Source organism: Sphaerodactylus townsendi, linkage group LG17 (assembly GCF_021028975.2).
Source record: "Sphaerodactylus townsendi isolate TG3544 linkage group LG17, MPM_Stown_v2.3, whole genome shotgun sequence".
Classification (NCBI taxonomy): domain Eukaryota; kingdom Metazoa; phylum Chordata; class Lepidosauria; order Squamata; family Sphaerodactylidae; genus Sphaerodactylus; species Sphaerodactylus townsendi.
Window position 1 is genome coordinate 13182735 of NC_059441.1, and position 27088 is coordinate 13209822.

Genomic DNA, 27088 nt, shown 5'->3' on the forward strand with positions numbered 1-27088 from the left:
ATGCAGAATAACGCACATTCAATCCTCTTTCACAATTGTTTGCAAGTGGATTTTGCTCTTCCGCACAGTAAAATCCTGCTTCAAAGTGCATTGAAAGTGGATTGAAAATGCATTATTTTGCATGTGTGGAAGGGGCCTTTGTTTTGCTTCATTTAGTGGCGTAGTGGCTTAGAGCAGTGACTAAGAGCAGGTGCACTCTGATCTGGAGGAACCGGGTTTGATTCCCAGCTCTACCGCTTGAGCTGTGGAGGCTTATCTGGGGAATTCAGATTAGCCTGTGCACTCCCACACACGCCAGCTGGGTGACCTTGGGCTAGTCACAGCTTCTCAGAGCTCTCTCAGCCCCACCTACCTCACAGGGTGTTTGTTGTGAGGGGGGAAGGGCAAGGAGATTGTAAGACTGAGTCTCCTACAGGAGAGAAAGGGGGGATATAAATCCAAACTCTTCTTCTTCTTCTTCTTCTTCTTCTTCTTCTTTGATGATCCCCCTTCTTGCCCCATGTTTTAATTATAAGTTTTCAAAAATTTTGTGTATGTATATTTTAGCTTAAACATAGTCACCTCATGGGTCAGTAATGACTCGCTGGTTGCGCAGGGGAACCTTTACCTACTTTAGCTTTGGTTTTAACTGTTGGAATAATGTGTTTTTATTTTCTTTGCAATGGTTTTTAAGGCGAGCTGTGTGTGTGTGTGTGTGTGTGTGTGTGTGTGTGTGTGTGTGTGTGTGTGTGTGTGTGTGTGTGTGTGTGTGTGTCTCTCAAATGGTCCTCCACAGGGACAGAAAGGCAGGATTTAAATTTTGAAAATAAATACAATTCTAGAGGGAGGGTTTTTCAGAATTCAGTATTATCTAGTGAACTGTGCAACAGTGCATAGTTACTGTGTCAGCCTCCCTGCTTGTTACGTATGACCAAAACTGTAGACTGACTAGCAGCTCCAGGAGTTTGTTGTGGGAGTCAGGTCTGGTAGACTTAGCCCATCAGCCATTGCATCTGTGGCTGGCATCTTCAGAGGTGTATCACAGAGAGAAGTTGTGTAACAGACTTCCCTCTGTGATACACCTCCGAAGATACCAGCCACAGATGCAGGCGAAACGTTAGGAACAAGGTCTACCAGACCACGGCCACACAGCCCGGAAAACCCACAACAACCAGCTGAATCCAGCTGTGAAAGCCTTCGACAGGACACTGTAGTGTAGACTGAGTGTTCTTCCAACATATTTTCACGTCTGGTCTCATTTCCCAAGTTCTGAATTACCTGTTTTTGTTTTCAGACTGAAGTCACTACATTGGGCACTTTCCAGTTTTAAAAATCCTGCCTTTCTGAGTTCTTGCAAGGTTGCTAGCCGTTCCAGGAAGCAGTTTTCTTGATCTTACACCTTGCTATAAACTGCCCTTTGCTTGCTGAGCCCTGATTCCTGCTTTTCACCTGACAGCTGCTGGCAGGTGTGAGTCTCCCATTTGTTACCAGTAACAGCGGTAGAGGTAGTGATAACCTGGTGTCAGTAATTTCTGGCTTTGTTTTGTTATAATCCGCCTGTGTTGGTCTCTTGTATGGCATTGCTAAGGGGACATTTCCATAGGTTGCCCTTCCCCCTCTGCTGATATCTTCATTATACACAGAAGCACTGATGTTTGAATTCTCATGCTCTGTTTCGCTTTACCATGTATACAGCATGGATTCCTACTGGGCTGGGGCAGGGTGCTTGTGGAAGACTCGTGAGACCATGTAAAACAGTTTTTGCTGCTACTCCCTACATTTCTTCAGACACAGAAAGATTAATAGATTCTCCCATTTGAAAGTAATTGAAGGGATCAAAGAGCCTCCAATCCATTTGTAAAATAAACAGAGTGGGGAGACCAAATATATATAGAGCGAGAAAGAGACAAGAAGAAGAGGGAGGAGAAATCCCCTCTGCTTCTATATGAAAGGCCTGTGTAATTACTCGAGGAGAGAGAGAGCTGTAAGGATTGTAAAATTATATTTCTTTTTATCTTTTAGAAATCAAAATAAACCTCAGGCTACCGGGAAAGACAAACCTTTTAACAACGCTTGTTGCAATTACCATTTTCAGCTCCTTTGCCTTTGTTGCATCCAAGAGACCCTGATAAAACAGCAGACAGTATTGAAAGGGTGGGATACCGCTAGAAAGGCTGGCCAGATAACCTGTCTGTCTGGGTACCTGGAGGCAGATGGGAGGATTTCCCCCCACTTCTTCTGAGCTGTTGTCTTTTTTAAAGTGGTTCTTTATATACTCTGCCTTTTCCAAGTTTAGCAATTTTGTTCAGCTGGTGCAGAGGTTGCTGAGACTTTGGCTGTGGCCCTAAAACATTTTCCTTACAATAAGTCCCACTGAATTAGATGGGACTTTTTTATTGATTGATTGACTGATTGATTTGTTTGTTTGTTTGTTTGTTTATTCGATTTGATAAACCGCCCTACCCCCAAAGGGCTCAGGGCGGTGTACAACAGCAAATAACAAGACAATAAAACAAATCGAATAGCCCCAATTAACACAATACAAAACCTTAAAACTATTAAAACTATAGCAGCAGTAACCCACAAAATGAATGATAATAAAAGGTATCTGGGATCAAACCCCAGTGGACAAAACCCTGCTGGAGGGGTAGGCAGATGGTCAGATATATAGCTGCGCGCTGGCAACAAACGAGGGTGGCTCAGAAGGCCGGCCCCCCAAAAGCCCGGTGGAACAACACAGTTTTGCAGGCCCCATGGAACAGGAGCAGAAAGGGCGAGGAGGTTGGCAGAGATCGTATCTAATCTGAGGGACCGGTTTGATTCCAGCCTGCCGCCTGAGCTGTGGAGGCTTATCTGGGGAATTCAGATTAGCCTGTGCACTCCCACACATGCCAGCTGGGTGACCTTTGGCTGGGGTCACAGCTTCTCAGAGCTCCTCTCAGTCTCACCCACCCTACAGGGTGTTTGTTGTGAGGGGGGAAGGGCAAGGAGATTGTCAGCCCCTTTGAGTCTCCTAAAGGAGAGAAAGGGGGGATATAAATCCAAACTCCTCCTCTTCTTCTTCTTCTTCTTCTTCTTCTTCTTCTTCTTCTTCTTCTTCTTCTTCTTCTTCTTCTTCTTCTTCTTCTTCTTCTCTTCTTCTTCTTTCTTCTTCTTCTTCTTCTAACTGTTGGAGGAAGAGCTGCTCCACCAGGTGGGGCTAGGGCAGGAATGCCCTGTCCAAGTGAGGGAGGCCAGCCGCATCATGGAGGGGCCGGGGACCACCAACAGATTCGCCTCCGCTGATCGGAGCTCGGGACATATGGGGTGAGACGGTCCCGTAGACTTACTTCTGAGTAGACCTTAAGACGTCTGAGGGGGGATATGATTGAAGTCTATACAATTATGCATGGGGTAGAAAATGTTGACAGAGAGAAATTTTTCTCTCTTTCTCACAATACTAGAACCAGGGGGCATCCGTTGAAAATGCTGGGGGGGAAGAATTAGGACTAATCAAAGGAAACACTTCTTCACGCAACGTGTGATTGGTGTTTGGAATATGCTGCCACAGGAGGTGGTGATGGCCACTAACCCGGATAGCTTTAAAAAGGGCTTGGACAGATTTATGGAGGAGAAGTCGATCTATGGCTACCAATCTTGATCCTCCTTGATCTGAGATTGCAAATGCCTTAGCAGACCAGGTGCTCAGGAGCAGCAGCAGCAGCAGAAGGCCATTGCGTTCACGTCCTGCATGTGAGCTCCCAAAGGCACCTGGTGTGCCACTGCGAGTAGCAGAATGCTGGACTAGATGGACTCTGGTCTGATCCAGCAGGCTAGTTCTTATGTTCTTATGACCTGCTTAGGATTACAGTACTCCCTTGCTTCCCTGCAGGGCTCTGCCTCAAAACTCCCTTCTCCCCAGCAACGGGAATTTCACCCATCAGGCCCTCTTTCATTTGCTGCCACCTTCAAACCTTCAAGCTGGTGCAGATATTCTTTCAGAATTGCAGGAAGCGAAACATTAAAAAAGCCATTTTTCGTGTCATGGATTTGTTTTCCCTCCAAAAAAAACATCCTTTGTAGCTACAAAGTGGATCTGAAGCTCTGCCTTTTCTGCTTGTTTGCTGTTGTTTTAAGCCGTGCCTGTGCAGGGATTTTTGATTCTCTGATGTGGTGTTTAGTACAATTTACTCCCTTTAGTCCGCTTGGCATCTGCTGTGCGTTGGGCGCTTTGATCCCCTCTGCCAGTCTGTGAGACGGAGTGGGGGTGGGGGGTGGGGATTGTTGCATCAATGAAAGCGTCAGAGCCCAAGCAAAGAAACAGCTGGGGAGTTTGGGTTTTGTTTTGTTTTGTTTCTGGCATTTGTTGGATTTGTGCGGCGCCTGATTTAGGTTCATGCTCGTTCTAAGGTGCTGTGTACGGAAAGGAAGATGGGTGGAAATGTTTTTACAACACAAGCCTTTATTGGCATATAAAACGGGACAAAGTTTTAAAACAAAACAAGGTTAAGAAATACAGTTAAAATTGCTAAAATTACTAATTTCCAGTATAAAATTTGCAACAGTTTCACAAAAGAGCACATCAGAGCTGTTCAGGAGATTGGGTATCTTATAACACTCATGCCACTGAGAACATTTCAAGAAAATGGAATTCATGTATTTCATGCGTATCTTATTGTATTTAGGGCATAGAAACAAAGAATGGTCAAGTGTTTCAACCGTAGTCCTATCACATGAACAAACTCTTTTAGAACGTTCCATATTCTTAAATCTGCCCTCCAGCAGAGCTGATGGCAGCACATGTTTTAAATGAATGCATATAAAATCCCTTGCTAGGCAGACAGGGCGGCACAGCGGTTAACGTTAATGTCTCGGACTTGCCCAAGTTTGAATCTTTGCTCTGGCCCAGGGGCGTAATGCCCATTGGGCAAGGTGGGCAGCTGCCTAGGGCACCACCTTGTGGGGGGGCATCAAAATGCTGGGTTCGTTTGGGGGTATTTTTAGTAGTTTTCCATTTTTGGCCTGCAGGGGGCGCAGTTTTTAGGCTAGCGGCACCAAAATTTCAGCGTATCATCAGGAGACTGTCCTTATGCCACCCCCCAAGTTTGGTGAGTTTTGGTTCAGGGAGTCCGAAGAGTTATGGACTCCCAAAGGGGGTGCCCCATCCCCCATTGTTTGGTCGTGGTGGAGTGGCTGCCCGTGGGTGGGTGGGGGGCATCCAACTCAGGTTTTGCCCAGGGCTACAGTTTGCCTCGTTATGCCCCTGCTCTGGCCCCTTCCGCACATGCTGAATAATGCACTTTGCAGCTGGATTTTACTTTTATTTATTTATTTATTTATTATTAGACTTATATCCCTCCCTCCCCCAGAGGGCTCAGGGCGGTTCACAACAGGTAAATAAATAAACAAAAATTACATTCAATAATGGTATACATTGAAACACATTAAAACACATTCTTACTGTGCGGAATAGCAAACTCCACTTGCAGACAATTGTGGAAGTGGATTGGAAGTGCATTATTCTGCATGTGCGGAAGCGGCCTGTGAGAAGATGCGTTTGTGGACGTTGCCCACCGTTGAACAGAGTGATGTACTTCTCTTGCAAAAGATGTCAAAAGCCATGACCTGCTTAGGGCTCCCTTCTATGGCCTCCCCCTCCCCCCGCCCCTGAGTTTTCCAAACGAGTTGTCATTTGAGTGCACTGGGTTGGAAAATATCTGTCCGGGAGCCAGAGAAAGCTAAGCCATGTTAGGTGAGCCGAGCAGATGTGTGTTGGTGCTTAGTGAAGACAAGGGCCTGCCGGTTTGACGTTTGCAGCTAATCCAGAGCTAGAGAGCTGCGGCATCAAGCTGTGAGAAGAGCTAATCCCTAGCTCAATGTAGTGTGGCACAGATTTTTCCAACAGGCATTAGAGTGAAAATACAAGACTCACAGTAACAACTATGAATGCATACCCTGTTTCCCCGAATATAAGACATCCCCTGAAAATAAGACGTAGTAGAGGTTTTGCTGAAGCGCAAAATATAAGGCATCCCCCGAAAGTAAGACGTAGCAAAGTTTTTGTTTGGAAGCATGCCCGACGAACAGAACACAGGAAAAATAAGACATCCCCTGAAAATAAGACATAGCGCATCTTTGGGAGCAAAAATTAATATAAGACACTGACTTATATTCAGGGAAACACGGTATATACCCACAGATACCTTGTATGTTAGAAAAATCTCATGGTCAGAAGTTATCGCAGATGCAGAACTGAGTTGGAGATCCCAGAATTATAAAAGTCTACGTGTTATTCAAAGTCTACATGTATAAACGTCTACATTTATAAGTTAGAAGGGCTTCTGTGAAGGCCTACGTCTGTACGAGACTTATATCCTGCCTTTCTCTCCTGTAAGGAGACGTAAGGTGGCTTACATGCTCCTTTCCTTTCCTCTCCCCACAACAGACACCTGGTGAGATAGGTGGGGCTGAGAGAGACCTGAGATAACTTTGACTAGGCCAGTAGGGATGTAGGAGCGGGGAAACAAATCGAGTTCACCAGATAAGCCTCTGCCACTCAGGTGGAAGAGTGGGGATACAAACCCGGTTCTCCAGATTAGAATCCACCTGCAGCAGTGGCGTAGGAGGTTGGCAGAGTTCCAGTATCTTAATCTGGAGAGGAACGAGGGTTTTATTCCCCAGCTCTCTGCCGCTTAAACTGTGGAGAGCTTATTCTGGGGAGGATCAGATAACTGTCTTTGGCCCCACACACGCCAGCTGGGTGACCTTGGGCTAGTCACAACTTCTCGGAGCTCTCTCAGCCCCACCTACCTCACAGGGTGTTTGTTGTGGGGGGGAAGGGCAAGGAGATTGTCAGCCCCTTTGAGTCTCCTGCAGGAGAGAAAGGGGGGATATAAATCCAAACTCTTCTACACCACACAGTACTCTTTAACAGGGTGTGTTTCTGAAGAGAAGGAATAACAGAGCTGTATTTTGTTGTTTTCAGAACGCCTTCATTGTACCTGAACGCAAGAGAGCCATCACCGACCTGTTGATGGTGAGTACGTCTCCCTCTCGCAAGTTGTCTGTTCTGTGTGGGGTGTGAGAATTGATGTCTTCATCATATCATTCTCCCATCATTGCTTTCTCCCACCTCTTCATCATTGCTACCCCGTGGTGTAGTGGTTAAGAGCAGGTCATCTGGAGAACCGGGTTTGATTCCCCACTCCTCCACCTGAGTGGCAGAGGCTTACTTGGTGAACCAGATGTGTTTCCGCACTCCCGCAGGGTGACCTTGGGCTAGTCACAGTTCTCTCAGACCTCTCTCAGCCCCACCTGCCTCACCAGGTGTCTGTTGTAGGGAGAGGAAGTGAGAGGAGCTTGTAAGCCACCTTGAATCTCCTTACAGGAGAGAAAGATGGGGTACAAATCCAAACTCTTCTTCTGCTTATGCTGGCAATTGCCCCTTTCAGTAATGTGTGGCAGGGAGCTCCTGAGAGCTCAAAGCAGCCAAAACGCCATCTTCTACCAGGGAAACTCTAGTCCAACAGTCTTAACCACTACACCACACTGCCTCTCACAGAAAGCTGCCCCGATACTGAGAACACGGATCCATCAGAACCGGTAATGTCTACCCAGACTGGCAGTGGCTGTCCAGGTTATCAGGCTGACGTCCTTCACATCATCTACAAACTGACCCTTTAACTGGCAAGGCCGGGAATTGAACCTGGGTCGTGCCGCACATCAACACGACCCACTCTCTCTGAGCCACAGCCACAGGAGCAGCAGTGGCGAAGTGGTTAAGAGCAGGTGCGCTCTAATCTGGAGGAACCGGGTTTGATTCCCCGCTCTGTCACGTGAGCTGTGGAGGCTTATCTGGGGAATTCAGATTAGCCTGTGCACTCCAACACGTGCCAGCTGGGTGACCTTGGGCTAGTCACAGTTCTTCAGAGCTCTCTCAGCCCCACCCACCTCACAGGGTGTTTGTTGTGAGGGTGAAGGGAAAGGAGTTTGTAAGACCCCCTGAGACTCCTACGGGAGAGAAAGGGGGGATATAAATCCAAACTCCTCCTCCTCTTCTTCTTCTTCTTCTTCTTCTTCTTCTTCTTCTTCTTCTTCTTCTTCTTCTTCTAAGCCTTTCTAGAACCTCTGAAAGTGAAGAAATCCATTGTGGTGTAGTGGTTAAGAGCAGGTGCACTCTAATCTGGAGAACGGGGTTTGATTCCCCACTCCTCCACCTGAGTGGCAGAGGTGAACCGGATGTGTTTACGCACTCCTACATTCCTGCTTGGTGACCTTGGGCCAGTCACAGTTCTCTCTGAACTCTCTCAGCCCCACCTACCTCACAAGGTGTCTGTTGTGGGGAGAGGAAGGGAAAGGAGCTTGTGAGCCACCCTGAGTCTCCTTACAGTAGAGAAAAAGGGGATATAAATCCAAACTCCTCCTCCTCCTCCTCCTCCTCCTCCTCCTCTTCTTCTTCTTCTTCTTCTTCTTCTTCTTCTTCTTCTTCTTCTTCTTCTTCTTCTTCTTCTTCTTCTTCTTCTTCTTCTTCTTCTTCTTCTTCTTCATACACACCTGGATATTTCCTGTCTTTTCTCATCTTGCCAGAACTTCTTCACCTTTAACATGTTTTTTAAAAATATCATCAGGCATTACTTTCCCATCCTCTGGGAGGAAAAAGTCCCATTGCTTAAAAAAAAAAACACCTTTTGTTGTAGCAACAGCGGCTACCAAGGTGAGCTGCCCGCAGGCAGAGGAAGCGGGCATTGTCTGCAAACACCCAGGCCTTCCCTGCCCACCGGAGGATTGCGGTTTCCCCTGCTCATGTTGCAATCTACCTTTCTAAGTTTAGAGTCTGGCTGAGTTTCTTTTCCAGCCACATTTCAGTGGCTAGACGGCAGGCGGGCGGGTAGGTGTGGGGCACGCCAGAGCCTTTTTTGCAGCCTGACCTTTGAACAGGGGCGAGATGGGTGGGTGGGTGGGTGGGCTGTGTTTGTTCAGTGGCCTGGGCGCTTGCACCGTCCTCCGGAGGTGACTGGCACCTGGCCAGAACGAGGCTTCGTTAACCCGGTCGTTGCCCTGCTTGGGGTAGAGTGCCGCCACGTCTGGACTCGCAGTCCGGGAGATTCTTCCACCCAGGTGGAATGGCTAGAGCGCCCCTCCAAAGTTACAGATGACTTTGTACTACCGACCCTTTTCTTCAACCGTAAGTAGCCAGGGATGGAAACGGGAGATTGGCCTCGTGTTTTCCCTTTCCCTTTCCCTCTTTTTGCATTTGGCATTTCTGTGCTTTGAGCTGGATAAACAATTTAATTGGCAACAGTCTCCCCGGCCCTGGCTTGTGTGGCACATGCTCAAATTCCCATCGGCTCTGAGCTAAAGCTCTTCCTACTGTCCTTATCTGATCTAGCTCAGCACGTTCATCTCCTTGCGCCTCAAACTCTTTTGCAGGGGCGGTTTTTTTAGACCCCTTCCTCACATGCGGAATAAAGCACTTTCAACTCACTTCCAATGCACTTTGCAGCTGGATTTTACTGTTCAGAAGAGCAGAATCCGCTTGCGAACAATTGTGAGTGGATTGAAAGTGCATTATTCTGCGTGTGCCTTAGTATTGTTGGGGCCCTGCACAAAAATACAAGTTGAAACCCCAGAATCACTGTTAAGCCTGCCAGTACCCCCACCCCATATATCCCCCCCCCACTCCAGAGAAGTCAAGGAAATGGCTGCATTCATATTATGGAGGGCACTACTGGTAGCTGGGCAGGTGTGACCAGTTAACTGCTTCGAAGAAGAAGAAGAAGAAGAAGAAGAAGAAGAAGAAGAAGAAGAAGGAGAAGAAGGAGAAGGAGAAGAAGAAGAAGGAGAAGGAGAAGAAGAAGAAGAAGAAGAAGAAGAAGAAGAAGAAGAAGAAGAAGAAGAAGAAGAAGAAGAAGAAGAAGAAGAAGAAGAAGAAGAGTTGGATGTATATCCCCCTTTTCTCTCCTGTAAGGAGACTCAAAGGGGCTTACAATCTCCTTGCCCTTCCCCCCTCACAACAAACACCCTGCGAGGTGGGTGGGGCTGAGAGAGCTCCGAAGAACTGTGACTAGCCCAAGGTCACCCAGCTGGCGTGTGTGGGAGTGCACAGGCTAATCTGAATTCCCCAGATAAGCCTCTACAGCTCAGGCGGCAGAGCTAGGAATCAAACCCGGTTCCTCCAGATTAGATAAACAAGCTCTTAACCTCCTACGCCACTGCTGCTCCTTGTGGAGGGTTTTCCGGGCTGTGTGGCCGTGGTCTGGTGGATCTTGTTCCTAACGTTTTGCCTGCATCTGTGGCTGTGAAGATGCCAGCCACAGATGCAGGTGAAACGTTAGGGACAAGATCCACCAGACCACGGCCACACAGCCCGGAAAACCCTCCACAACCAATTGAATCCAGCCATGAAAGCCTTCGACAATACATTGCTTCAAAGCTGGCTGACCCCTCCTTTTGGGGGGGGGAGTAGGAAGTTGCCTCTCCTGCTTGGGCCCTGGGCAGCTGCCCCTCTTGCCCACTGGTGAAACCTGCCCCTGCTCTTTGGATACCTTCGGGTCAGACTTGCTGCTGTTTTGTTGTTGGGTATATATATTTATATTAGCAGAGTAGAACAGAAGAGAGAAATTCCCAGTCACTTTTTATGATAAATGAGTTTACTCACTGTAAAAGGGAGGGTGACATGGAGATAAAATAAGAAATCCTTTCTTTCCTGTTACACGTCTACATTACTGTACATTTGGTTACATCTTGCTGTCTATCTGGTGCCTCCTCTTGGCGAGTCCTCATCGGGTCTGCTGTTTGCTCAACCAAAGTAACAGAGTTAACTTTATAACTTCTGATGTACGTTCTCACTAACATGTAAGCAATGGCTGTCTGACTGACCAATAGCTAATCAAAAAAAACCATAAAACAAATGTAGAACTTCTTATAAAAGATAGGTATCTTCTCCAATTTAACTGATACACACTGTCTAATATTTAGGCATGGTAGGATACCTATTGCTGTATTATTTTGCTTTTAACTTGCTAAACAGATCTATTTATATTGCAATTTTATATTAGATTGTATTTTTACATTGCTGTGTAGGGGTATTTACTGTCATTTGCTCTGGCTATTTCTTTTAAAAAAAAATCTGAAGTGATCTGAATCCCTTGAAGTCAACCATCAAGTTATGTGGACTATTTTCTTGCTATTGAACTATATTTGAGACTGCAGGTTGTGTCTGTGTAAATCTTGATCTATCTATGCCTATTAAAGGTTAATAAAGATAAAGATAAAAGCTAATCAACAGACCAGGTCATAAAACACTGACCTCAGCAACTAGTTTACATACAAACAGTTAACCCTTGTATCGCTGAGTTGTGACAGACACTTGCAAACACCAACATTTGTGTATTGGAGATTAACTGCATCCATGTCGTTGTTGTTGGTAAAAAAAAACCCACGTTGTTAGGGAACATTCCATTGTCTGCTCAATGCCTCTTTGACCTTTTTCATGCATGAGAGATGGTTTGCACCACCAGTCTGCACAGCTTGGGCCGAATACTAGCTCTTTCGCGTGGGGATCTTGTGTTAGTTTTCTTTCTTCTTTGCTGCTGTTCTTTCCAGAGCTCTTGGACATCACTTTGTAAGGACCCTCAGAATGGGCTTATTGTGGATCTTGAAAATACCCTGAATGGTGACCTGAGAGTCAACAGGGCGTGCTAGGACCACCTGCGCATGCTCTATGTGTGACCAGCTTCCTTCTGTCTCCTAGCTGCACAAAGACGAGAATGGCTTACCTTCTCATGATGCCGTGGCCGGGATTTTGCCAGATAAGCAGCTCTCTTCCAGGTGCGTCCAACCTCAGAGAGGATCCGCCGTTCCTACGGCAGCCAAACTTTCTGGGTCCTTTTCTGCTACACCATCCTGAAGTTGCCTCCACCTCTTGTAGTCCTGAACTGGGCAACTTCAGTTTGAATAACTCCTTAATACAACTCAGCCTTTCCTAATCCCATTGGAAGAAATGATTACAGGGGTCAACACAAAATGTATTTTTCCCCCTCCCCTGGTATCTGTTCATTAGGTCTGAACTGACATGGGGTACGTTTTCTCACCCCCAAATGCATCTGTCTCAAAACACACTATTCCAGTGATGGTGAACCTTTTTGAGACCGAGTGTCCAAATTGCAACCCAAAACCCACTTATTTATCGCAAAGTGCCAACCCGGCAATTTAATCTGAATATTGAGGGTTTCGTTTAGAAATGCGTTACTTGGGAGTAAGCTTGGTGAAGCAACCGTGCAATGCTTCAAATAGGTGAATCATGACCCTAGGAGGGTTTACTCAGAAGCAAGCCCCATTGCCAGCAACTGAGCTTACTCCCAGGTAAAACGATTACGCCCAGGCCAGCCTAGATGTATGTGTGTGGGTGGGTGGGTGATTTTCCACCCCTCCACGTGACAGACTCTGTGCACGCGTGCCCACAGAGCGGGCTCTGAGTGCCACCTCTGGCACCCGTGCCATAGGTTCGCCATCGCTGCTCTATTCCTTCAAAGATTTCAGAAAGGTTTACAAATTGGAAGTAAAAATAATCTCTACAGGGATGACAGAAATCATGTCTTTATACTGACGCACTGTTTTCTGTTTTGTAGGTCTGTCATCCCGGAAGTCCCAGATACGGTGAGAAACTTGCTTTTTAAACAAATCTGAAGGGGGGAGGGGGGTATAGGATACAATAATTCTGGCGTAAGGTGGCTGTCCTGGCTGTTGCTCTGCTACTTGTAGAGGATTGTGGCGCCTTATTTCCCCTGAGCTGCTTTTTCGTGGATTTGTAGATAGGATTGTTTTGTTCCTAGCAAACTTGTGTTCCTGGCAAACTTCTTCTTTGGTGGTCTCCCATCCAAGTGCTTACCAGAATCAGGCTGGCCTGGACCATCCGAGTCAAGGCAAAATGAAGAAGTGAAATTAAATGTCCAGTCCTGTACCCTAAGACCTTGTTCACAAAATACCGGGCGGGGGGGGGGGGTCTCATAAAGAAGAAGAAGAAGAAGAGTTTGGATTTATATCCCCCCTTTCTCTCCTGCAGGAGACTCAAAGGGGATTACAATCTCCTTGCCCTTCCCCCCTCCCCCCTGTGAGGTGGGTGGGGATGAGAGAGCTCTGAGAAGCTGTGACTAGCCCAAGGTCACCCAGCTGGCGTGTGTGGGAGTGCACAGGCTAATCTGAATTCCCCAGATAAGCCTCCACAGCTCAGGCGGCAGAGCTGGGAATCAAACCCGGTTCCTCCAGATTAGATACATGAGCTCTTAACCTCCTACGCCACTGCTGCTCCTAAAAAGAGTCAGCATCATGTAGAGGTAGGGTTTGAGGTCTGGAAGGCCTGGGTTGAATCCCCTAGTGATGCACTGTCAGCCTAACCTACATCAAAGGGTGAAAGATAGGTTGAAATGAAGTAAGGGAGAAAGATGGTATAGGCCAGTGATGGTGAACCTTTTTGAGACCAAGTGCCCAAATTGCAACCCAAACCCCACTTATTTATCACAAAGTGCCAACATGGCAATTTAACCTGAATGCGGAGGTTTTGGTTTAGAAAAAAACAGTTGGCTCCCTCTTCCTCCGCCCCACCCACTCAAGCAGAGGCCAGCCTGCTCTAGCCTTCAGCAAATGTCTTGTGCACTGCTCTGTGCCTCTCTAGCATCTCTGCCTCCTCTGCGCCCCCTCCCAGGCAGCAGCCACCTGGAGCACAGGCACCAGGCCCGCCAGCTGAGTTCTCTCTGCTCACTGCGGTGGCTGCAAGTCGTGCTCAGTGGCCCAGGCCAGCCTAGATGTGTGTGTGTGTGGGGGGGGTGATTTTCCGCCCCCCACATGACAAACTCTGTGTGCGTGTGCCCACAGAGAGGGCTCCGAGTGCCACCTCTGGCACCCGTGCCATAGGTTCGCCATCATTGGTATAGGCCATTTTTTGCTCCCACTGAGGAGAAAAGGGGTAACATTTAAACAAAAGCACTTGGTTTGTTCCTGCTGGAAGCGCTCTCAAGTCACAGCTTACTTGTGGCTACCAATCTTGATCCTCCTTGAACTGAGATTGCAAATGCCTGAGCAGACCAGGTGCTCAGGAGCAGCAGCAGCTGCAGCAGGCCATTGCTTTCACATCCTGCAGGTGAGCTCCCAAAGGCACCTGGTGGGCCACTGCAAGTAGCAGAGTGCTGGACTAGATGGACTCTAATCTGATCCAGCAGGCTTGTTCTTATGTTCTTATGTGTGTGTGCAACTGCCAGACCTGAGGAGCTCAGCTTAGAATAACTTTGCAGGCTGCCCAAAACACGCTGGAGAAAGCGCTATAATAGGAAAAGCATCAAAAAAGATTAATTTTGTATTTGAAGCAGAATGCTGCCCTCTGTAGCAAATTTACAGAAATGTCCTGTGCAAAGGGTATGTGTGATTTCCGCCCATTCACCCAGTGGATTTGTCTCTCGAGGGCTGGTAGTGGTTGAGAAAAATCCCAACGTTTAGACGTGAGAGGAAATACTGGGAAGACAAGGAGGATTCGGCTTGTTCACAAAGGAAGTCAACGTTTTCAAACCTGTTACTGTAAGATGTAGGGATGAGCCCCTCACAACTCCAGACCTTGAGAGCCCAACCTCAGAAAGATGCATGGGAATGCCTGTGTGCCATCTGTGCCCTTCTGGGTGCACACGCTCACCTGTCCCCCAAGCCCCCATGAGTCATAGGTCATGAACTACCTGACTCATGGTCACAAGATGTCCCAGACAAAGGGACAAAGGGGCGCCAGCCCCCAGGTATGGATTAGACCCAGACAGGAATGTTTCCTCCCGCACGTAGGCAACCCTCCCGCACGTAGGCAACTCCAAATACTGTACAGGATTCTCCCGCTCTCCCGCCTCCCGATCCGCCCTTGTGAAACCCTAATAAAAGGTGCCAGGGACTAGACCACGGCAGAGTTGCCAGATCCACGGATCACACTTCCTGCCGCTGGCTTCTCTCCACCGGATGATATCGCTGCGTCTCGCCTCTTCCTCGCGACCCTCGCGGGCCGACTTCAGTAAGACTTGTAGAATTCATAGAAGTTTTTGGAAACTTCTCGACATAAGAGAGGGACTGGTTGTCGAGCATGCCAAAACCAGAAAGGTGTTCAGCATAAAATAACAGCCAGTTCTGGGGAGATAATAGAACTGGTTGTCTTAAGAAGACAAAAAGAGCCATCTCAGATAAGGCCAGTAGTCAATCTAGTCCAGCATCTTGTTTCACACGGTGGCCAATATGGTTGCCAGAATCTCTGCTGGCACCCTGCCGCTGCTCTAAACAGCTGTGAGAAAACATTTTAAAAACTGCAGATGTTACATGCGTTGTGGCTTCACTCCAGGAACGCCTGGAAACTCTTATGTTAACCATAGACTTTCTGGCGATGCCCTGCATCGGCATGACGTCATTTCCAGTTTTTCCCAGAAGTGACATCACAGCACAGGCACCACCAGTGAATCCACCTCACCAATTGTTGAGCACAGCCTGGCAAACCAACCCCTTGTCCTGTGAGACCAACACATGATGTAAAAGCCAAGATCTTCCTCTGACGTTGCCTGTGCACTCCCACACATGCCAGCTGGGTGACCTTGGGCTAGTCACAGCTTCTCGGAGCTCTCTCAGCCCCACCCACCTCACAGGGTGTTTGTTGTGAGGGGGGAAGGGCAAGGAGATTGTAAGCTCCTTTGAGTCTCCTTACAGGAGAGAAAGGGGGGATATAAATCCAAACTCTTCTTCTTCTTCTTCCTAGCACTACGATTGAGAAATTTGTCATCTGTGAATGTGGGGGTTCATAGAATCATAGAGTTGGAAGAGACCCCCCAAGGGCCATCAAGTCCAACCCCCTGCAATGCAGGAACACACAATCAAAGCACTCCTGACAGATGGCCATCCAGCCTCTGTTTAAAAACTGGAGGAGACTCCACCACACTCCGAGGTAGTGCATTCCACTGTCCAACAGCACAATACTAGAACCAGGGGGCATCCATTGAAAATGCTGCGGGGGGGAAGAATTAGGACTAATAAAAGGAAACACTTCTTCACACAACGTGTGATTGGTGTTTGGAAGATGCTGCCACAGGAGGGGGTGATGGCCACTCACCTGGATAGCTTTAAAAAGGGCTTGGACAGATTGATGGAGGAGAAGTCGATCTATGGCTCCCAATCTTGATCCTCCTTGATCTGAGATTGCAAATGCCTTATCAGACCAGGTGCTCAGGAGCAGCAGCAGCAGAAGGCCATTGCTTTCACCTCCTGCACGTGAGCTCCCAAAGGCACCTGGTGGGCCACTGCGAGTAGCAGAGTGCTGGACTAGATGGACTCTGGTCTGATCCAGCAGACTAGTTCTTATGTTCTTATGTTCTTATGTTCCTTACTGTCAGGAAGTTTTTCCTGATGTTTAGGTGGAATCTCTTCCCCTTCACCTTGAACCATTAGTCCTGGTTCTAGTCTCTGGAGCAGCAGAAAACAAGCTTGCTCCCTCCCCAACATGACATCCCTTCAAATATCTAAACGTGGCTATCATGTCACCTCTTAACCTTCTCTTGACCAAACTAAACATTCCCAGCTCCCTCAGTCTCTCCTTGTAAGGCATGGACTCCAGACCTTTGACCGTTTTGGTTGCCCTCCTCTGGACCCATTCCCTCTAGTTACTGTGGTTAATGGCTACTTATGGGCCTCTCCCCAATGAATCTAGAGCACAGGTGTCAAACTTGCGGCCCTCCAGATGTTCATGAACTACAATTTCCATCAGCCCTTGCCAGTATAGCCAATGCTCATGTTGGGAGGGACTGATGGGAATTGTAGTTCCTGAACATCTGGAGGGCCGCGAGTTTGACACCCTTGATCTAGATCAGGAATTGCAGGAACCTCTGACTCTCAGATGTTCAGGAATTTAATTCCCATCAGCCCTCTCTGTCAGCATGGCCCAGTGTGGCCCATGCTGGTAGGGGCTGATAAGGGGCTCTGTAGTTCCTAGGCTATCTGGAGAGCCGCAGGTTCCCTACCCCTGATCTAGAGGAACAAGCTCTTCATCCGCTACGCTTTTTCAGTAAACCGCAGGCCAGGGATCCTGGTTTTGAGATGCAGCCGCTGTGCCTGGTTATCAACACAGAATGCCACAATGGTCAGAAAGTACAGAAACCTTCCTCCGCTCCGATTTGTTTATAAATTCCAGGCCAGTGCCTGCTCGGTCCATAAACAAACATGCCGGGCTAATCTCTTGGCTGAGAGCAAGGCCAGGGACCCATGAGATCAGCAGTTTGGCACGGGGACAGCTCTGTCATGGCCACCCCTCCCCAAGGCCTCGGAGCCAAGCTCCTGGGGAAAGGGAAAGCTCCATACCCCTTTCTTGCTGCCATGAGGCCCCTTCTCTCTCTCTCTCTCTCTCTCTCTCTCTCTCTCTCTCTCTCTCCTCTCTCTCTCTCTTTCTCACTCACCTTATCAATTCTCTCACCTTATCAGTCAGGCAGGTGTTTGTTATACATTGCTGGCTAGGGGGCGAGGCTCAGAATGGAGAGTCCGGAGGGCTCCCGTTGCTGACTCTGTCTAGTGTTGCCAACTTTGGTTTTGGGAATTCCCGGAGATGAGAGGGCAGAGCCTAGGGCAGTGGTGGCGAACCTTTGGCACTCCAGATGTTATGGACTACAATTCCCATCAGCCCCTGCCAGCATGGCCAATTGGGAATTGTAGTCCGTAACATCTGGAGTGCCAAAGGTTCGCCACCACTGGCCTAGGGAGATCTCAGTGGGGTACAATGCTATAGGCTCCTCCCTCTGAAGCTGCCATTTTGTCCAGGGGGACCAATCTTTGCATGGAGAAGAAGGAGAAGGAAGAGGATGAATTTATTATTATTGTTGTTGTTGTTGTTGTTGTTGTTTTATTAAATTTAGTATACCGCCCTATCCCCGAAGGGCTACCTTATAGATTTATCTACCTTATAGATTTATATCCCCCCTTTCTCTCCTGCAAGGAGACTCAAAGGGGCTTACAATCTCCTTTCCCTCCCCCCCCCCTCACAACAAACACCCCGTAAGGTAGGTGGGGCTGAGAGAGAGCTCTGAAGAACTGGGACTTGCCCAAGGTCACCCAGCTGGCGTGTGTTGGAGTGCACAGGCCAATCTAGTTCCCCAGATAAGCCTCCACAGCTCAAGTGGCAGAGCGGGGGATCAAACCCGGTTCTCCAGATTAGAGTGCACCTGCTCTTAGCCCGCTCTGTTGCTCCTGGGGATTGTTGTCATCCTGGAGGATCTATGTGAATCAGGCCCTGACCTGGATAACCCAGATAACTGAACTCATCACATCTTGGAAACTAAGCAAGGTCAGCCCTGGTTAATATTTGGAGGCCACCAAGGAATCCCACAGTCACAATGCGAAGGAATGGCAAACCACCTCTGAATGTTTCTTGCCTTGAAAACCAGCTGCAACTGAATGACCAAAAACAAGCAAAACAACACAAAATCCCGAGGTTAAGCAACAGACATTTTTAGTGCATTGTCGCAGGCTTCCACGGCCGGATTCAACTGGTCCTGGTGGGTTTTCCGGGCTGTGTGGTCATGGTCTGGTGGATCTTGTTCCTAACGTTCTCTGTGAGACACCTCTGAAGACGCCAGCCACAGATGCAGGTGAAACGTTAGGAACAAGATCCACCAGACCACGGCCACACAGCCCGGAAAACCCACCACAACCAGACATTTTTATTGTTTGTTCTCCGGTTTGAAGCAGCGGTTTGAGAGAAAGAGGGGTTTAGAAAACTAAATAAATGCATGACAGTGTAGACCAGGAGTAGGGAACCTGCGGCTCGAGAGCCGCATGCGGCTCTTCTGCCCTTGCACTGTGGCTCCACGAGCCGAGCCAGCCAGCCCCATCCTTGCCCGCCCTGCAGGCAGCAGGGCGGGCGCATCCATGCGCTTCTCAGAATGAGAGGAGTAAAAGGTAGGGCCCCCCCCCCCTATATATATAGTGTTATCTTTATTTTAAATGTCAAAAATTATTTGCGGCTCCAAGTGTTTTCTTTTCCCGTGGAAAACGGGTCCAAATGGCTCTTTGAGTGTTTATTTATTTATTTATTTCTTAAACTTATAGGCCACCTTATCCCCGAAGGGCTCAAGGTTAAAGGTGTTAAAGGTTCCCTACCCCTGGTGTAGACCAAGGTCCTGCACAAATCCCATACTCTTCCACATTCTTTGGGGTTGTTGCAGAGGTGGGATCCAACCAGTTCTCACCACTTCTCCAGAAGTGGTTACTAATTTTTTCTGAGTGCTGAGAAGGGGTTACTAAAGCAACCTCCCTGCCCAATAGGGACTGGAGGTGCGTGTGTGCGGCGGCACCACTGTATGAATCCCACCACCATCGGAACCTGTTATTAAAATGTTTGGATCCCACCACTGGGTTGTTGTTGTTTTGCAAAGCATCATCGGAACATCTGTGTTGTGCTAACATTGCCCTGCCTAGAAGAATGATACTCTCTGGCCTTATGCTTTTGCACCAAGCAGCAGGCAGGGATTTTCGGGAGCAGATGGAGGCGATCGGCGGCAGCATTACTAGGAAGCAACCCCCCCCCCTCCTCGTAAGTCCTAGACCAGGGCCTGCTCATTTGATTTTAAAAAAACACCACACACCCCTGCTTATCAATGCTGACGTTCCTCTGAAGGCCATGGCGAGGCCAGGAACCATAAGGTCGTTGGTTTGACAGAGGAACGGTCCTCTCACGGCCATCTCTTTCCCAGGCCCTTGAGCGTAGCTGCAGCACAACGGAAGGCGTGGAGTCCCCTTCTCTGCGACGGCTTGTTCCTCCCCATCCCTTCCCCTCGCCTTTATCAGTTATACGTTTTGCAATGAGGCAGGTGTCTTAATGCACTTTTGCTGGTCAGGGATGGGGCTTTGAGCGGTACTGAACTCGATGGACCCAATGGTCTGATTTCGCATAAGCAGCTTATACCTATTTTTAGCAGAAGCGGCTTATAAGTGTGTTCAACCTGGCTCAAAAAAAGAAATTGTTATTATACATCATACATACGTGAGCAGCAGTGGCGTAGTGGTTAAGAGCAGGTGTACTCTAATCTGGAGGAACCAGGTTTGATTCCCCGCTCTGCCGCCTGAGCTGTGGAGGCTTATCTGGGGAATTCAGGTTAGCCTGTGCACTCGCACACACGCCAGCTGGGTGACCTTCGGCTAGTCACAGTTCTGCGGAACTCTCTCAGCCCCACCCACCTCGCAGGGTGTTTGTTGTGAGGGGGGAAGGGCAAGGAGTTTGCCAACCCCTTTGAGTCTACTTCAGGAGAGAAACGGGGGATATAGAAGAAGAACAAGAGTTTGGATTTATATCCCCCCTTTCTCTCCTGCAGGAGACTCAAAGGGGCTTACAATCTCCTTGCCCTTCCCCCCTCACAACAAACACCCCGTGAGGTAGGTGGGGCTGAGAGAGCTCCGAGAAGCTGTGACTAGCCCAAGGTCACCCAGCTGGCGTGTGTGGGAGTGCACAGGCTAATCTGAATTCCCCAGATAAGCCTCCACAGCTCAGGTGGCAGAGCTGGGAATCAAACCCGGTTCCTCCAGATATAAATCCAACTCTTCTCCTTCTTCTCCTTCTTCTCCTTCTTCTCCTCCTTCTCCTCCTTCTCCTCTTTCCCTTTCCCTTTCCCTTTCCCTTGCTCTTGCTCTTGCTCCTGCTCCTGCTCTTGCTCCTGCTCCTGCTCCTGCTCCTGCTCCTGCTCCTGCTCCTGCTCCTTCTTCTTGCAGAGTGGTGATGCATTACTGTACACACAACGGCGTTCATCAAGGGTCAAATGCAATAAAATTCCGTAGCTGGAATTCCTGTTTCTCTCTTCCCTCCCCACCCGGCAGGAGACAGACACCTTCCACACAGCCCTCAAGAGAATGGCAGACGATATCCTCTCCCTGCGCCGACACGTTGCTAACTTGGAGGCCGAGAACAGCACGCTGCGGCGCAACCTTGCGATGCACGAAGATGTGGGCCGCGTCTTGCTGGAAGACATAGACCTTGACGTCATGACCAAGGCAGAGATAGTTGACAGGATAAGTAAGAGAATGGCTACTCTGTAAAAGGCAGGGTGGGACCTGCAAGGGAAGGAAAAGAGATGCTACTGGTTTGAACGGTGATGGAGGGTTACAGAATGTATGGAACCTGGGTAGAAGAGCCAGCGTGGTGTAGTGGTTAAGAGCAGGTGGATTATAATCTGGAGAACCGGGTTTGATTCCCCACTCCTCCACCTGAGTGACTGAGGCTTATCCGGTGAACCAGATGTGTTTCCACACTCCTATATTCCTACTGGGTGACCTTGGGCTAGTCACAGTTCTCTCAGAACTCTCTCAGCCCCACCTGCCTCACAAGGTGTCTGTTGTGGGGAGAGGAAGGGAAAGGAGCTTGTCAGCCACCTTGAGTCTCCTTACAGGAGAGAAAGGTGGGGTATAAATCCAAACTCTTCTTCATCTTCTAGATTTGCAGGCTCTTCAGAATAGTTTAGGAGGGACTTTGGGTAAAAGACCACTTTAGAAGGAGGGGAAGCAGCATGATATAGCCGGAACTCATCCTGTCTCAGAAGCTAAGTGGGATCAGTACTTGGGAAAGGGACCACCAAGAAAGACTATGCCAAGGCACCATAAGTAAGCTGTGAGTTGAGGGCAGAGGTGGGAAAATGGCGCCCGGGGCAACACCTGTCCTGACCAATTGCAGCCTCCTCCCTTAAAATTCAAATCCAGGGCATTTCAGCCAGGAAGCCCATCAGAAAAGGACATATACCGCAGAGGCGTAGCTGGGCCAAACTGCGCCCAGTGCACAGTCTATATTTTCCGCCCCCCCCCATGACTCCCCCACGACGCCCTCCCTTCCCCCCTTCCCACACTTACCTTAGATCCTTTCCTTTTCCTAGAACTTTTTCAGGCTCAAAAACGGCCTGATGGGAACTATACTTCCCAGGAGACCTTGTGAGCCCCAAGGTCTCCTGGGAACTGTAGTTCCTCAGGCCATTTTTTACTGTGAACAGGCCTTTTTGCAGCCTGAAAAAGTTCTAGGAAAAGGAAAGGAACTAAGGTAAGTGTGGGAAGGGGAGTGGGGATGGGGCGCCGCGGGGGGCGGGGAAAGGGAGAGGGCCCCCGGGGTGATTTTCCGCGCACCCCAGGCATGCGCCCGGTGCACGGCGCACCCCCCGTCCCCTTGTAGCTCCGCTACTGATATACCGTTAGGCAGAACTGTAGCCTGATCTGCATCTTTTCCCCCATAGTGGGTCTCAAGCAGAAACTGTCTGCTGGAGCTCAGGAGATGGCAAAGATGAAGGACCGTGTGCAGCGGCTGCAGAACGAACTTATCCGGGTAAGCCCCCTCTTCTTATTCCTCTGAAGCACCTCCGAGACCACTGAATGCATAACAACGCTGCCAAAAAAATTATGGGTGACTTAAGCCAGACTCATGTCGCTTAAGTGTTTCTTCCCATGAATTTGGCAACCCTCTCTTCAGAATAACCTTGGAGGTGTTGCCTTTGTGGATGTAGACACCATGAGAGCAGTAGGGCCCTCTGAGCTAGGAAGATGCCCTGTGGCAGCCATTTTGTGATTGGCTCCTCCCCCTGTAGAAGCCATTTTGTGACAGCCTGCGCTACCATTTCTCAAAATGCCAGCAGTGGACTGGATAAGCCAGTGATCTTGAGCCCACGTTTCCTGTTCAGAATCAGGCAGCGTACGGGGGGGGGGGTGTCATTGCCTCTCACCGGCCTCGGTTTCTCTCCCACCAGAAAAACGACCGAGAGAAGGACCTGATGATGCTGCAGCGAGCCCACCAGCAGCAGCAGATCGTGCTGAGGAAGTACCAGATGAAGATCGCCAAAATGAAAGCTCTTGAGGATGCCGTGAGGCAGCAGGAAAAGGTAAGCAGGTGTTGCAATTCATGCTGGGACAGAGCACTGCTTGGCAGAGGAGAGAGTGATTTATAAGGTGACCAGCCGTCCCGCTTTTGGCAGGACACTCATGCTTTTCCGCAATGTGTCCCGCGTCCTGTGGGGTTTTAAAATTGTCCTGATTAGGCAATTCGCTCCTACGGCCGCGTGCGCCTCCTGCTGCCGCACTGCCTAGATCTGTCAGGCACCCCGTTTCCTGACAGCCCTGTCACAGGGTGGGGAAGCAGGAAAGCACCCCAGGAAGGGCAGAAAAGCATCGCAGGAGGCGCACGCGGGGAGCGCCGCAAAAGTTGCAGTGCACTCCCTCGCGGCGGCGGTCGCCTCCCCTGCGCTACCAGCACTGCATCTGGGGTGCTTCCCTGTTTCCTGACCGGGGAGCGCCGCAAAAGGCAGTGTGCTCCTGCGGCTGCGCAGGTGCGCGCGCGTGCACGCCCCGCGTTACAGGAGTAAAAATCTGGTCACCTTAGTGATTTAAGAACATAAGAACCTAAGAACAAGCCAGCTGGATCAGACCAGAGTCCATCTAGTCCAGCACTCTGTTACCCACAGTGGCCCACCAGATGCCTCTGGGAGCTCACATGCAGGATGTGAAAGCAATGGCCTTCTGCTGCTGCTGCTGCTCCCGAGCACCTGGTCTGCTCAGGCATTTGCAATCTCAGATCAAGGAGGATCAAGACTGGGAGCCAGAGATCGACTTCTCCTCCATCAATCTGTGGAACATTGATTTAGCATTGATCACAGCCTTGCTCCGTCATCATTTCCCTTTGGTCACCTCTCAGCTATCGGTTCCCATGGAGAAAATGGCCGCTTGGGAAGGTGGACTCTATGGTGTTTTGTCCCTGTGAAGTCCTTTCTCTCCACAACCCCCCCCCCAGGTTCCACCCCCTCAAAAATCCCCTGGTCTTTATCAACTCAGTTGGCAACCCTGTCAACATAACAGGAGAATGGAGATGAAAAGATTTGTAGAGATTCGGTCAGCAAGTCAGAAGGCTTCGTAGCTGAGGCTGCAGCGGTTTGAAGAGTTTGTAGGGAAGTACTGAGAAGCGCCTTCCTTCTTGACTGATCACACTCACTGCTTCCCCCCACCCCCCCAGGTGATTGAGAGGATGGAGAAGATGCTAGAGAAGAAGATGATGGACCAATTCAAAGAAGCAGTTCGGGGCACGGAGAAGTATCCAGGTTGGTGAATTTGTGAGTTTGTGCATTTTGACGAGAGACAATGCGGTGCAATGGTTAGAGCGTTGGACTAGGATCAGTGGTGAATCTACAGAAAATGGAGTCTGGGGCAAGAACTGATTTTGTTACTGGCCCCCCACCTCGTGACCCCCACCCAACGGGAGGGCTCCTTTGCTGCCAAAGCCCACTGACACTGCCCCGCCCTGCTTGTTGGGTGGGCCACAAGAGAACTGGCAAGGCTGTGTAATACCAGGCCCTGTTTCTTGCTCCTGGGAGGAAGGGCAGAGGAAGGAAAATAGCCAAAATGCACCCCATATGACTTTCAAAAGTGGCACCTGGGTTGTATGCCCCCTCTGGGCCCCCTAGATACGCCACTGACTACGATCTAAGGGCGTTTTCCCACTTACCTTCTGCCCCGTGCTACTGTAGGCAAGTAGCGCGGGGTCCCCCAGCACTCCCCACTACAGGGGCAGCGACAACGCAGCCGCCCCGACACTGCCGCTGTCGCGCCCCCTCAGTGCACGTAATTCCTGGCACTCTTCCAAACGGCGCCTTTGGGGAACTCCGGATATGCGCTAGAAATGATGCGGGCTGAGAGCAGCGTGGGGCATACGGGGTCGTGTCAAGTGGGGGAACGCCCTAAGATTCATATTCCTGCTCTACTGTGGAAGTTTGAAGGATGACAGCTTTTGTGGGGGTTTCTGTAGTCTTCGGCAATGACTGTTTTCAACAGTATGGACTATTTTACGTGCCTTTTTAAAATAGTCAGCTCCCCTGAGCTTTTAAAAGGGCTGGTAAAAAAAATTTAGTAAATAAACATATCTGCTAAGCGTGTGACCATCTGCAGGCTGGGGGAAAAAAGTAGTTCTTCATTTTTATTTTAGGAGCTGGTTCCAGAATGTGGCTGCAAAAGTAATCCACCCCACAAAATAAAGCACAAGGGGCGCCCTCCCCCCCTTGTGCTTTATGCATTTATTTACCAGCTTAATTCTGGTTCCATCTATGTTACCCTCCTAGAGAGGAGTCTGGCCTCTCCTTCTTTTCTTTGGGGAGATTTTAACGGACTGGGTTATAAGACGCCTTATTGTTATGTTAACCGCTGTTTTAATAGATTTTAATGGATTTTAGCTATTGTATTGGTTGTTGTGTGGTCACCATTGTAGACCCTTATTTATTTGTGTATATATATATTGATGTTGTGCACCACCCAGAGCCCCTTGGGGATGGGGTGGTCTATAAATTGAATGAATGAATGAATGAATGAATGAATGAATGAATGAATGAATGAATGAATGAATGAATGAATGAATGAATGAATAAAAATTCTTTAGGGATAGTTTGAGGAAGTCAGTCCATCAAATCTGGTGGATTTATATTCAGAGCGTTAAATCCTTGATTTGTGTTTCTATTGCTTTAAAAGAACAGTCCAAGGACTGGCGTAGGAGCAGCAGTGGCGTAGTGGTTAAGAGCAGGTGCACTCTAATCTGGAGAACTGGGTTTGATCCCCGGCTCTGCCACTTGAGCTGTGGAGGCTTATCTGGAGAACTAGATTAGCCTGTGCACTCCAACACATGCCAGCTGGGTGACCTTGGGCTAGTCCAAGTTCTTCGGAGCTCTCTCAGCCCCACCTACCTTATGGGGTGTCTGTTGTGAGGGGGGGAAAGGAGATTGTAAGCCCCTTTGAGTCTCCTTGCAAGAGAGAAAGGGGGGATATAAATCTAAATTTAGAGTTCGCTCAGCCCCACCTGCCTCACAAGGTGTCTGTTGTGAGGGGAGGAAGGGAAAGGAGATTGTCTTCTTACAGGAGAGAAAGGTGAGTTATAAATCCAAACTCTTCCTCCTCCTCCTTCTATATACAGGCTGCCCTTCAAAACAACCACTTCCTCTAGGGGAATTTATTTCTATAGACTGGGGATGAGTTGTAATTCCCAGAAATTTCCAAGCACCAAATGGTGTTTGGGAAGCCTACTCATCAATCCACATCTCACTTTACCAGATGAGTAAGATTTTCAGCGTTCTTTTAGAGTGGCATGAGTAATTATAGCAACCTTGTCAAACCAGGCGTCCTTCCAGAGGAAACCGCCCAATAGCCATTAATTAAGGCCCCAACTCTTCTGAGCACATCTGGTCTTCTTTGCCTCCAGGCCCCGGAGATGGCTGGTCGAAGGATCTCTACTCCACCCTGATGACAGAGAACATGAGGCTGCGGGATGAACTGAACAAAACTTGTTACCGGTCCTCGCCCATCATACTGCAGCAGCAGGCCTTGCCAGTGAGGAATTTTGCTTTGACCACAACATTTATTTATTTATTTATATATCACATTTATAAACCGCCCATCCCCGAAGGGCTCTGGGTGGTGTACACTAGGCCAGACACAATATTACATACGATTGGCCAAAGCAAACAAAATAAATAAGTTAAAACAAGTTAAAACAATTTACAGAATTCATAAAACAAGCAGCATCAATACGATATATAATAACAGTAAGATTATATTTATTTATTTATTTGTTCCACTTATATACCGCCCGCCCCCGAGGGGCTCAGGGCGGTATATAAGTGGAACAAATAAATAAATAAAGCATTAAAATAAAGCAAATAAATTATAAAGCATTATAAAAGTATGGCGCCCGGACCCAAGGCCAGGCGGGGGTAGCAGAGTAAGTTGGATGTTATATTGGGCGTTCCAATGATGGAGTGGCATGCAACACAGGGGTATCCCAGAGGGGAAATCCGCGACCGGACTCACCAAAAGCCTGGTGGAACAAAACCGTTTTACATTGAAGTGTCTTGAAATAAATGAATGCTGTCAGTGGGCGTGGATAGCTCTGCGGGTGTGGGGGGGAATCGGAAAGAGAGCTTTTTCTGTGCTTGACATCTAGGCCAACCTCTGGGGTCCTGCCAGGGACATAGGCAAGGGGGGTTCCTTGGGTTTAAACCCCCCCCCATTGCATGTCCGGCGGGGGCGGGCACTCCTGTGCACCCACACAGACACAGCCCACATCGCACGCTTGCAAGCTGCA

At 48.8% G+C, this 27088-nt stretch overlaps 1 protein-coding gene across 1 annotated transcript in view; it reads left to right on the forward strand.

The window, feature by feature from the left end:
* Positions 1-26859, forward strand: part of CCDC33 (coiled-coil domain containing 33) — a 149059-nt gene extending 122200 nt beyond the window's left edge. The window contains exons 14-22 of the mRNA XM_048519734.1: positions 6944-6994; positions 11711-11787; positions 12588-12615; positions 20821-21016; positions 22218-22306; positions 22725-22856; positions 23981-24065; positions 26207-26334; positions 26779-26859. Of these exons, the coding sequence (XP_048375691.1) occupies positions 6944-6994; positions 11711-11787; positions 12588-12615; positions 20821-21016; positions 22218-22306; positions 22725-22856; positions 23981-24065; positions 26207-26334; positions 26779-26859 (867 nt within the window). The remainder of the gene's footprint in view (positions 1-6943; positions 6995-11710; positions 11788-12587; positions 12616-20820; positions 21017-22217; positions 22307-22724; positions 22857-23980; positions 24066-26206; positions 26335-26778) is intronic.
* Positions 26860-27088: the final 229 nt, after the last annotated feature.